Here is an 11,928-nt window from a genome sequence, read left to right as displayed (position 1 = left end):
GATAACCGACTCTTTTGTTTTTTTGTAATTGAAAAATATGAAACACTTGTGCCAATGACTTTCATCTTGAATGTCCACATCTTATTTGGCTTCAATCTAAGAATCAAAAGTACTTTTTAAGAATTTTCAAAACAATACCAGATTTCTTGTAGATTAAGATGCAAAATCCCATGTGAACTTTGAGGTATTATTTTAATATGTTTTGCATTGTAAATTTAGAATTAATTTGGAAGATAAAGCTTGTGGATAGTGCCAGAGATGAAACTTTTTGGCTGAAGGGATACTTGAATCACCAACCTGATCTGGTATATGCACCAATTGTAGCTGGACTTGGTTCAGCTTCATTGCAATGCAAATTTTTGCCGTAAGTAGCACCACTAATATTTGCCGTCGAACAACTTGAAATAAGCAACTTTTTTTTATCTTTTATAAACTCAATGGCTATTGTCCAAAAATTATTTTTTCAAATCATGTGTAGATAAACCAACAACTTCAGTTATATATATATATATATATATATATATAGGAAAATTGAATGGTGACTAGCTTTTTAAAGTCACCCAACCATATAGTTTGCACCATATAGGAAAAATGTGATGGTTGTTTTCAACTCTAGTATTAATTTACACTTTTTCTCATTGTTTTTCTTCAACCCTTTAGATAAATTGCCTTGGTTAGATGGGTAGGAGAGTATAGATAACTAGAATCATCATTTACTCTCTCTACCAAACCACTTAAGGAACAAAAAACATACTCATTAAAGTTAATCATTAAAATATTTCTTCTAGATTCTAATCTTATAGATATAATATTAAGAGTGATTTGGTGATAAACATATATTAAGTTAGTCAATTTTTATATTACCAATGTTTTTGATAGTAGGAAAGATTTTTTTTTTCAAAAATACCTTAAACTAAAACGTTATTTGTATAAAATTAGTTTTTATGAATATATTAAAAGGTTCACATTTTATTTAAAATACTTTTAAGACAAATTTAAGATGGTTGGATTTTATCGGTTACCCAAATGGTTTACTATTTACCAATTACTATATATACATATGTGTGTGTAGGAAGATCAATGCTTTTCCTGGATGGTTAAAGTTTGAATTTATCGTGAAAAAAATTTCTTAAGTTGACATTAGGAATGAAATTTGACATTAAAAAGTAGTTCTTAATTTCACATTAGGGATGGGTTATAGTATGGCAACGGTTAATAGCAACCTTTTGAGCGATTTATCGTGTTTTTTTGTTAATGACGACTTCTTTGCCATCCGCAACTGTTCGGAACAAGGAACCACTGCCTTTTATGTATCTAAAACTTTCGATTTGCTTTAAAAACATAGGATCTAAAATGAAAATCACCAGAGACCATGAAAATGCTTCGAAAAGTAAGGGACAAGCAGACCGTGACGGACGCACAGAGATCCTTTTGCTCTGAGCCTTGTTGAGAGGAGGAGAACGGAACCAGCGGCGGCGGTGGAAGCAACAGCGAGGAGAAAGGAAGGAGGAGCCATGGCTTCTCTTCTACACGTGGAGGTGGACGAGACCGTCTTTCTTCGAGTGACCCACTCCAACCTCTCTCATTTCGCAGCCGACGTCCGCTTCTCCCTGCAGAGCACCATCGAATCCGTCAAGGAGAAGCTTTGGAGGAAGACCGGCACTTCCGTTGACTCCATGTCCCTCCAACTCTACGACGACGCCGGCCAGAAAGTCTGCGACCTTTCTGACAATCAGAGGCCCCTTGGTTTCTACTCTCCCCGTGATGGGTGGGTGGTTTTCTCTTCCTCGACTAGTTTTTCTTCTAGTTTTCTTTCGATCCCCTGATCGTGTCAGCTGTCTTTAAGCTTTGAATGTAGTACTGAATAGGCCGCGTCTTTTTTGTTTGTCTTTTTTATTGCTCCTACTCTGATGAGCATTGATTATGGACTGCCGTTTCTAATGCTAATCCCCTGTGCCACTTGATCGGCCACGCGATCGATATTTGTCTTGCATATTCGACGGGATTCCGTACTAATTCTCCTGAACTTTAATCTCCTCATTGACGTTCTTGTTTATCCTTTTTCCTCAGAATCGTATCGTCGCGGATGTCCATGATTGATTAAAATCGATGTTCTTTTCAATTTTTACAGTAAGAAATAAGAATGGGGTTATTTGTTTCATTAGTTTTAGGTAACCTCTTATCCTTTCATGTTTTTTTCTTTTTCTAATCGTTCTTTAGTTGTTTTTGTTTAGTAGTTGGAAGCCCATTTCCATTGCTTGTCCTTTTGCAATTAAGCCTCAAAATTTCCACCTTTTTTGGACGGTGTGCTTTAAAATCAAGTATGTGAATAGTGATGGTAGCCTAGTTAGCTTTATAAACATCCTTTTTCTTTTTTCCCACCGGCACAATCATTTACTGCATATCCTGTCTGAGTGCATCCTTTTTTAATTCTTTATAGTTCTACTTTCTTGCCTAATATTCAGCTGATTCTTTTTATTTCCTAAATTTAATAATGCAGTTGTGAATATTGACTACAGCTCAACCCTGTGAACCGATGTTTTCCCTGGACTCCAAATAGTAGAGGTGGTAAAAAGGATGTTATTGCAGGGAATGTAGTATAGCATAATCCATGTTATGCTCCATTGAAGTAATAATAGTGGTACTAGGAAATTTGGTCAACACCGGTTGTGGCCTTATAAATGGTACTGGCTCTCTGCCATTTAAATCAGTCTAACTTGATCTCCTCCCCGCCTCTGAACTTGAAACTGCTATCTGTTTTTGTTTCACAAGTATCACAATGCTTCTGCTAATTTTGAACGATGAAATGTTTCTTTTTCTTGAATTGTCCTTGGTCTTCTTACCTTTTGATGTTGCATTTTTCTTTCTACATCTTATACTAATAGGAATAATGTATTTTGCAATGAATTATGCTTTTGATGATGTTTTTTTCTGTTCAATTGTTGGTTTTATCTACCATTTTTACGTAGGAAGGCCATAATTTTATTGCTAAGCTTCTCTTAATAAAATCAGGCACGTGACTGGCATTCTAATTTTTCACTTTACACTATAGTGTCTCCTCTTTTGTAGTATAGCTTTCATGGATACCCTGTTGTTGTTTGAGTTTCCTTCCCTCGGATTTGTGTATCTGAAGATTTTCCTTTTTCCTTCATACCTAGTTGCCAATATTGCTCTCTGCAAACTTTTTTTTGGTCCTTTTTTATTTTCTCGGGAAAATATTGAGAAAATTTCAGAAGTTTTAAAATTAGAAAATATAAAGAAAAAATAAAAAGTTTGAATAGAACTCAAAATATAAAAAAGCAGAAAAGCTTTTCAAAAACAAAAAATTACATGCTTGAAAATATGAAAAAAGGGAGTTCATGAAAGACTGGAAAAATATCGAGAATTTCTTGGGATAATATCATGATAATATTGTGACATCCTTTTTTTCTTTTGTTAATATTTTGAAACTATCTGGATACTTTGCCAAAGATGACAATAATAATAGGATCTATTCAAATCATCGGAGATATGTGTGACTAATGACTATGCTTCCATTACTTTGAAACTGGTACTATTACATGTGTATGCCACTTCAAAGTTCAGCCATCTGATGATTATTTTCTGACAAAAATTTACAGGTATAGGTTGCATATCATAGACCTTGACCCTTCTTCAGTGACAGCTGGAGGCTGGTTGGAGGATACTTCAGCGGTGGAAAAATACACAATTTCGGAAGAAGCTTATGACAAACTCGGCTGTATGCTCCCTTTTTGGCTTGCCTATTTTAAGGATTTTATTTGGTTATATGCTTGTTGGAGAGGCATATTCTTTCTATTTTAACAGCACAAACCTGCTAAGATAATTTCACCTTCAGTGTATTATGAGCTTTCTATGGAACGTAAACTGCCAGCGGAACTTACAGCCAGTGTTTTAGTATGATAAATGGCACACTGCAAATGGTATCATTAATTCTCAAATACATGTTAAGAGGGCTGATTGTTTGAACATCACATCTATTTGGAGTTCTTTCACCTTTTTTTTTTTCTTTTGTTCCAGATTGGAGAACTTATCTCCTGCCGCCCAGGAAGCTTGGCGTATAACTCATGTTTATGTTACTTTTGTTTTCTTGGATTTCCTTCTAATACTTTCCTGTCTTTCATAATTGTGATCATTGTCATTGTCATAGAAGCCTTTTGCATCTCTCACACACATGTCCAAGTGCAGTTGCTTGAGAATGAGAGAGTGGGGAAGAAAAATAAGAAACCAAGAAACAAGGAAAATTTTCATTAGTTCAAATACTCCTTTGTATGTCATCTAATTTTTATTTAGAGCTACTGCATCCCACCAAGTATTGACCTATCCCTATCAGGCCATGACACATATTCATCTTAACCCAACCTCGAGTTTCATTATAGTGGGAGTATACTTATTTGGAACCCAGGACATGGTTAAAGCATTGAAAAAACACACTATAAGGTATAACGGAACTCGAGGTTGGGTTAAACCAGATTTTTCCGGATAACCCAACCTCGAGTTTCTCAAATTTTTTGAGACATGGTTTTTGTTAGGAAATTATCAGGAAAATTTCAGAAATTTTAAAACTTGGGAAATGAAAAAACAAACAAAAAGATTATGGGAAGGTATATTTTTTGGGTTTTTTTTCTTGCAAAAATATAAAGAAAACAAGTAGAAAAACCTTTTGAAAACATAAAGAAGAACAAGGAAAAAAGTTGCGTACTTGAAATTTACAGAAAAGAACTTTCAATGTCTCAGGAAAATATTAGGAATATCTAATATTGCAATCATATTGTGGACCTGTGGTATTTTTGTTTTTAACAATGTTTTGAAATATCAGGGTATTCTCAATTGTTGGAGATATTGGTAATTGTGGTTAATTATGGTCCACAAAGCTTGTGGCATTACTTTCTCCTTGAAACACAGCTTGCACTCATGGCCTTGAGTTCAGTTGCTTGGCTGACAGCAAGTATGAAAATGGGATTGCCTTGAGGTTTTCTATGGCACGACCTATTAATATGCACAGTCTCAGTCAGGCGTTTCCACATCCATTCCGCTGTTTGATGAGGTTTTGGACTCTGATTTGGCTGTCCTGCAGCTGTACTTGGGCCTAAATTAGCACACTTTAAGTAGAGCTACAGTAACATGTCCTGTGTTCATTGTCAATTCTACTGGAGCTTCAGTAACATGTCCCATCTTTAGAGTTAATATCGTGGATGCAATCCCTGTTGTATAACAAGGTTTCTTTTAGAAAAGGTTGGGCAGTAACACGTTTAGGAAAGATCAAGACAAATGTATTAGCCTTAATGGAGCTAAGCATAGTCATGACATTATTCATATTGAAATGTTACAAAATTTTTACCACTTTGAAGACATCTGATAATATCAGCAAATTAGTCACAGTATTTTAAGATTTGCAGATAATGAGATTTTGTGGTATTATTGCAAGATGTTTTCCCATGATATTCTTTATATTCTCTTTGATTTTCAAAAAATCTCTTTTATATTTTTATATTTATGAATGTTCCTTTTTGTTTCTTTTATGTTTATAAAATTTTCTACTTGTACTTTTTTTTTTCTTGCATGAGAGATTGCAAAAAAACTTATTTTCTTGTAGCTCGTTTCCTTCTTATTTATATCTTTTCAAATTTTAGAACTTTGAAATTCTCCTAAAACTTCCGAGAAAAATCACATCTTAAAAAAGTTGTGTGGAAAATCTTGTGCAGAACAACAGATTAGTGACTACTGGGCCAACTTCATTCTTGTTAATTTTGACTACACATAGGATATGCTTAAGCTATGGGTGGCACAGAAGGGTCTCTTTTTTTTCTAGTATCAACCTCATATGGATAATTCCCCTTTCCTCCTACACCCTATCTGCTCTCATTTTCTGTTTCTAATACTTACAAAATAAGCCTGCATCCCCATTTTTTGTGGGCATAAGATGATGTTTCAATACATTCTGAGTCATGTGGAATGGTCAAAAGGACAATTATATCACTTCAAATTTGATAAAATCTCTAGGCAATCCTCAGAATACAAGTATAAACAACTCTTAACTACCAAAAATTGCTATCCTCTTACTCTAGGCTTTTCGTATCTGCTTCTTGCTTTCCTTGGAAAGGGGCTTAGTATGTTTGTTACTGATATCAGCAAAAATTTTGGATTTGGTTATTATAAAATATTATTTCTTCCTCACTATGACAATATGTTGAGAAGATATTTTATGCATGATATTTTTTCTATAAAGGAAAACTATCATCCTTGTGAACTGAAAACTGTTGGTAGTTGTATAAATCATAGGACTAGATTCTGATATTGTTAATTTTGAATAGCATTGCCACTAAATATTCTTTTTCTTTGTTCCTGAAAATTTGGCCATGTTGGTGAAATTTGTAAAAATGGCTTATCCACTTGCAACAATTCTCTGCTGCAGTTACTTTTAGAAAATTTAAGGAGAAAATGGCACCACAAATGTCCACAGCCAATGAAGACAATGTATGCTTGTGACTATCAATAATTTTTTATTCTGTAATCATGCCCTTTTGCATAACATATGCTATTGTTTCATACAAATTTTTTTTCACTACATGGGCTATTGGTGCTTCTATCAGTTTGTGTATGTGATTGACACCAGTATTTCATACATGACTTGCTGACAGGTAAAGGATGACTATGAGGACCTTGCTGTGGCTATCAAGGTTTGCAATTGTGTCTTCTGCATTCAATAAATTGCATACTTCAAAAAAATTAAGTTTCTCCAAGCAAATTTGTCTTTTTGCCATGAATGATTGATTTCCCCTTTCTAAATTATGTTAGATATTATTTGAAAGTAATTCACACTTTTCCAGGTAGGAGACAGATGTCAAGTTGAGCCTGGGGAGAAAAGAGGTGTTGTGAAATTTGTTGGCAGGGCTGAAACACTTCCACCTGGCTTTTGGATTGGCGTGCAATATGACGAGCCACTTGGGAAGCATGATGGCATGTATGATCTCATATGCTTTCTCATTATTTTCCTTTTGAAGTGCATAGATATGCATGTGTTTTAAGAAGGTTTCCATGCGTCCATGTGCATTTTGATCTTCTTACTATGAAACTGAAATCTTGATTTCCACGACAGGAGACTTTGATAGAACCTAATGTTTTGGCTGCTTCTGCTAAGCAGCCACTGAGAGATGGGCATCAGTGAGAAATTTATGCTTGCCCTTTTGATGTCAAAAGAAGCATCTAATAATATGTTAAGCAGCGCATCACATGCTGAAAATAATTAATCAATGTGGTTTATAGTCAATTAAACTACCAAGAAATATTGAATTTGAAAATTGGCTTTGCCACAGTAGTGGAAACTTGTATGGGAGAAATTTTATGGAATGAGTCGTTGAGGCAAATATGCATGTCAAACAAGACATCAAAAGTTGATAGCTATATTACTGTATGGATATGTGACTTGTAAGGACTTCTCCATCACATGTGTGAAACCAGAAAGATGTCTCAATAGGAGGAAGTGGTAGTGATATTGCTGAAGAGAATGAAATACTATATTAAAAATGTAAATCTGATCTGGAAAACAGGAACTAGAAAAATTAATTTTTTGACTGGACATATTGCAGAACAAATAAAAAAAGAAGAAGGAAAAGTTGAATGAAAACCTGCAAACTGGGAGTTCATATAAGTGGGCGTTTTCATGCTCTATTTTGTAAATGTAGGTCCAGGATGACTACTTGTCACCTGTCAAAGGAATAAATCTTCGTCCATGTGTGCATTTCTAGTGTTAACAAGGAACCGTGATAGTGTGGGATAAGGATTTCTTTAAGCTAGTTCAATTGTTAATGTCTATATTCTAATCAATTTTCCTGATTTTTTTCTCTCACTAGATTTCCTTTTTCCTGCAACAACTCCTCTGGCCAACTAAATTCTTCTTAAATGAAAGACTTGACTGAGAAGAACAACCCTTTTTCTTTATTTTTGCTTTCTCTTCTTTCCCTATAAACTTCACAAGTAAGCTTGGGCATCGGGCCGGTACCCGGCCCGCCACGGGCCCGGGCCCGGGCCTTGAAAAATTGAGTTTCGGGTTTTTTTTATCGGGCTTGGCCCGGCCCGGTAAATAACGGGCCGGGCTCGGGCTTGCCGCTATGATCGTCGGCGGCCCAAGAAGCCAGACATTACTATTATAGTATTTTTTTTTTTTTTACAAAAATGAACTTAGGTAGCCTAGGGTTTTGGACTTTTTTGTTGTTAAAGTTTCATCTCCGTCGTCGAGACTGCCTCCTCCCATCCTCCTCGTCGGCCCTCGGCTGCCTCCTTTGGTCCTTCCCGTCGCCGTTGCACAGCCATCGGTCCTCCCCGTCAGCCTTCGGTCCTACCCGTCGCCATCACCGTAAAGGTCCGACTTTTTTTCAACGATTTTTTTTTTCTGCCCGTTAGGCTTCTTCCATCGCGCTCCTCTCCCTCGCTACCGCCTCTTCATCACGCTCTCCCTCGCTTCTCGTTATCATCGCAACCAGTCGATCATTTTTTCATTTCATCGCCAGATTTTGCATTCCAATGGACTGTCCACCACAACCACTCGGTCGATTTCTCTTGCGAGAAGGAGGAGAAGAAAGAAGAAATGAGAAACAGGCCCGGCCTGCCCCGCCCAAAAGCCCGACTAAGCCGGCCCGGCCCATTATCAATCGGGCCGGGCTTCGGGCATTAACCGAAGCCCGAGGCCCGAAATTACATTGGCCCGCCCGGCACATTATCAATCGGGCCGGGCTTCGGGCATTAACCGAAGCCCGAGGCCCGAAATTACATTGGCCCGCCTGATACGGTTTCCGGGCATTGATTTTGACGTTCTTATCGGGCCGGCCCGGCCCGGCCCGATGCCCAGCCCTATTCACAAGGCAGTAAGCTTGAGGATTATGTTTGTTTAGCTTATAACAGTGTTGCTTTGTTGTGGTGTATATGCTATTTTCTTCTGTTGTGGTGCCTGGGGTGTTGTAATCTTCTCTAGTACCTAAACGTAATGCACATTGGGAATAGTATATGCATATTTTAACAGGGTTATTTTTGTACTAACATCTCACTGCATTGTTTCTCTATACTTCTCAACAACATGGTTTGATCTTCTCCATAATTCCTAAACATAGTCTTTAATGAGGGAGGAATTAGAGAGCTGACTGTCATGTGTTCCCGTGCTTGCATTTTTTTGTTCCACATTGTTGGTGGAGCTGATTGTTGTGTTAACTTCACTAGGAGTACAAATTTTCTGTTATCTGACGCTTACCAGTGAAACATCAGGTGCTACCAACTCAGCTACTAGACATTTATGTGAGGAATTCAATGGACAACATGTCGAGTGCTAGTTGCGTAGTGAACAAATGTCCACCGAGAAATTCCAAATCCCGTCCTTATCTGAGCCAGAGACATCACAGTACGTTAGGAGATATAATGAGTGTACAATCTGTAGTCCTATCAAATCTGGTCAGAGATCCACTTACAATAGAGTTGTCAAAAAACAGAAAAGAGGTTATATGTTAAGTCGAGTTTTTCTCCCTAAAGTTGCACTACGCTAGTGGTGTCCCTGAAGTAAACCCATATTACAAATTTGTAAAAGTTCAGTGCAAGTAAGAAAATGTCACATTGTACCAAACATTAATGTCCCTAAACCAGCCAATTCTACTAACATGAAGCCTCCTAGAGTCGGTCGAGGAAGGGGAAAGTGAGGCATATCTAATCTACAAAATCACCTTTTAGGGAGGATCTTCAGCATCGATTAGTACCTGTCTTTTACATCTTAAAACATACAATACCCATCCAACCAACATAGATCTATTTGTCTTGTTGTTCTGCTGTTTCAAGAATTTGTTGTCACTGAATTTGCTCCATTTTGGTTGGATGGGGTACTATGTTTTAGGCAAAAAAATGTAGGTCCATACACAACTCTAAAGAATTCTTCCCACGAGGTGGTTTCATGGATTAGATAGCCCTTACCTTCTCATTCCTTGACCGGCTCTTAAAGATTTCATGTTGGTATCATCGGCTGGTTTAGAGCCATTAAGGTTTAGTACAGTGTCATTTTCTGACTTCTGGTGGACTGCTACAAATTTGTAATATGGGTTTAGTTCATGAGCTCCACAATAACTAGGAACATTCTCAAGTAGTAATTGTACTACTTGAGAATATATTCTTTACAACTTATCCATTTTGGATGGACTCCTTGGCAAATATATTCTTTTCACCATAACTGACTTACTGTACAATAACACTCGACAATACAAATACATTTTTTGACATTTTATGCCTGACTTTCATAATCAAGCAACTCCATTCCTCCTTTGTCTTGTCTGGGTCCTCTGTTTGTTGTGTTAACTTCCTTAGGAGTACAAATGGCAGTATGTGAAAAGCTCAAAATCAATGCTTGTTCTTGCAGTAAATCATATTACACTGGAAACTTTTAAGGTATGAATTATAGTGGATGTCTGTCTTTGACAGCATATTTCAGCTCATTATCCTTGATATTTTGACAAAATTACATTATATTATAATCATAAAAACATGTTTGTTGTGCTTTCAATTTCCTTTTCTTTTGATTGCATTTGGTATTTTTTGTCATTTTCAGTGTCAAAGGGAAGCGATACTTCGATTGTCCTCCACTTCATGGTGCAATGGTTAGGCCCGATAAAGTCAAGGTATCACATGGAATAACATTTTGTTTATTTTGTTCGCACTGTAATGTTTTGTGCTATTTGATATCATATGACAACTTAACAAAACAAAGTTTCTGTTAACAGAATCAATGTTCAAAATCTTGATGACTGGATGCATCTTTGCATACTGGATCATGATTCGGCTGGAGCTGAAATTAAAAGTTTGAAGTACCTTCAACTACATTGCAACTTGCTCTTTAGTTCTGAAAATATGTCAAATCACCTATACTAAAATCAGCCTTTATACAACTCATGAAATTGTTGATGCTCTTAGCAACAAAATGTGGGTCAAGTAGCAAAATTTACTCTGCTACGCTCAATATAATTAGAGTTCTGAAAACTTCCATTGGTCACGAATTTGAGAAGAAGAAATTGGGGGTGCAGTTAAATGTAAAAGAAAAATATTCGTGGACAAGTTTCCAATCAACTAAAACTTTGAATATTTAAAGTTGAACCTCTCAGTTTAGCTAGGGAACTCCAGTGCTGGGTGATTTAAATGCAATTTATGGCTGTATTAATCTATTTTACATCTATGTTGTTGTTCTGTTTTATGTAAATGCAACTTCTGCTATTCTCATGCACAAGACACTGTGGACCGTGCTTTGATTTTGTGCTGGCATTGAATGCAACTCCACTAATTCTAGAATACACTCGAAAATAATGGTTTGGGAGTAGCTTTACTAGGCCTTCCATTACTAGACTAGTGCCTCAAAAATGAGTTTCGAAAGTAAGCTACTGTTTTTTCTATTCAAATATTACTTTAATAGTCAAATCTACTTTCCATGCAACATTACTAGTTATTTGGAGCGCTGTGTTAGTCTGTTAACCAAGATGTGTAGGGGCCTATTGTTTTGCTAACTGAATTTATCCTTGTCTAGATCAGCTACCTTAATATTCTTTTATTTTCCGTCCAGGTTGGTGATTATCCTGAACGGGATCCATTTGAAGAAGATGAAATTTGAAAGGTCAAGATGAATTAGAGTTTGCACATTATCACCTACTCTTCTCCATGAATGTTAAGTGCTGATATTATTTGACTTCTAGTTGGCATTTGACGTATCTTCCCAAATGGTGTTAAATATTTTTAAGCATTTCTGCAAAGCCCATCACATGCTGGTTTGTGTGCGCTATGTTGCTGTAGCTGGCATTATTATGATATGGTATTGCTATGCACAGTTGCACACGTGTCCAACTGTAACCAATGTTCTGAATCCAAAGCCTTTGGTTGAGGCCTTCTGCACTC

The 11,928-nt window shown here is 36.6% G+C and overlaps 1 protein-coding gene across 1 annotated transcript; it reads left to right on the top strand.

The window, feature by feature from the left end:
• Positions 1-1,354: 1,354 nt before the first annotated feature.
• Positions 1,355-11,928, top strand: LOC116246149 (tubulin-folding cofactor B). Its single transcript, XM_031617871.2, has 7 exons — positions 1,355-1,768; positions 3,621-3,739; positions 6,434-6,495; positions 6,660-6,698; positions 6,849-6,982; positions 10,598-10,667; positions 11,600-11,928. The coding sequence occupies exons 1-7, from the start codon at positions 1,515-1,517 to the stop codon at positions 11,645-11,647; spliced, it is 726 nt and encodes a 241-aa protein (XP_031473731.1). The 5' UTR covers positions 1,355-1,514; the 3' UTR covers positions 11,648-11,928.

This window comes from Nymphaea colorata, chromosome 1 (assembly GCF_008831285.2).
Source record: "Nymphaea colorata isolate Beijing-Zhang1983 chromosome 1, ASM883128v2, whole genome shotgun sequence".
NCBI lineage: Eukaryota > Viridiplantae > Streptophyta > Magnoliopsida > Nymphaeales > Nymphaeaceae > Nymphaea > Nymphaea colorata.
This window is presented reverse-complemented; position numbering and strand designations above follow the sequence as displayed.

Excerpts from the sequence above, each read along its gene's own strand:
- LOC116246149 (XM_031617871.2), top strand. The coding sequence starts at position 1,515 with ATGGCTTCTCTTCTACACGTGGAGGTGGACGAGACCGTCTTTCTTCGA. Across the intron at positions 3,740-6,433 it reads AGCTTATGACAAACTCGGCT|TTACTTTTAGAAAATTTAAG; the intron begins GTATGCTCCCTT and ends TCTCTGCTGCAG. Across the intron at positions 6,699-6,848 it reads ACCTTGCTGTGGCTATCAAG|GTAGGAGACAGATGTCAAGT; the intron begins GTTTGCAATTGT and ends ACACTTTTCCAG.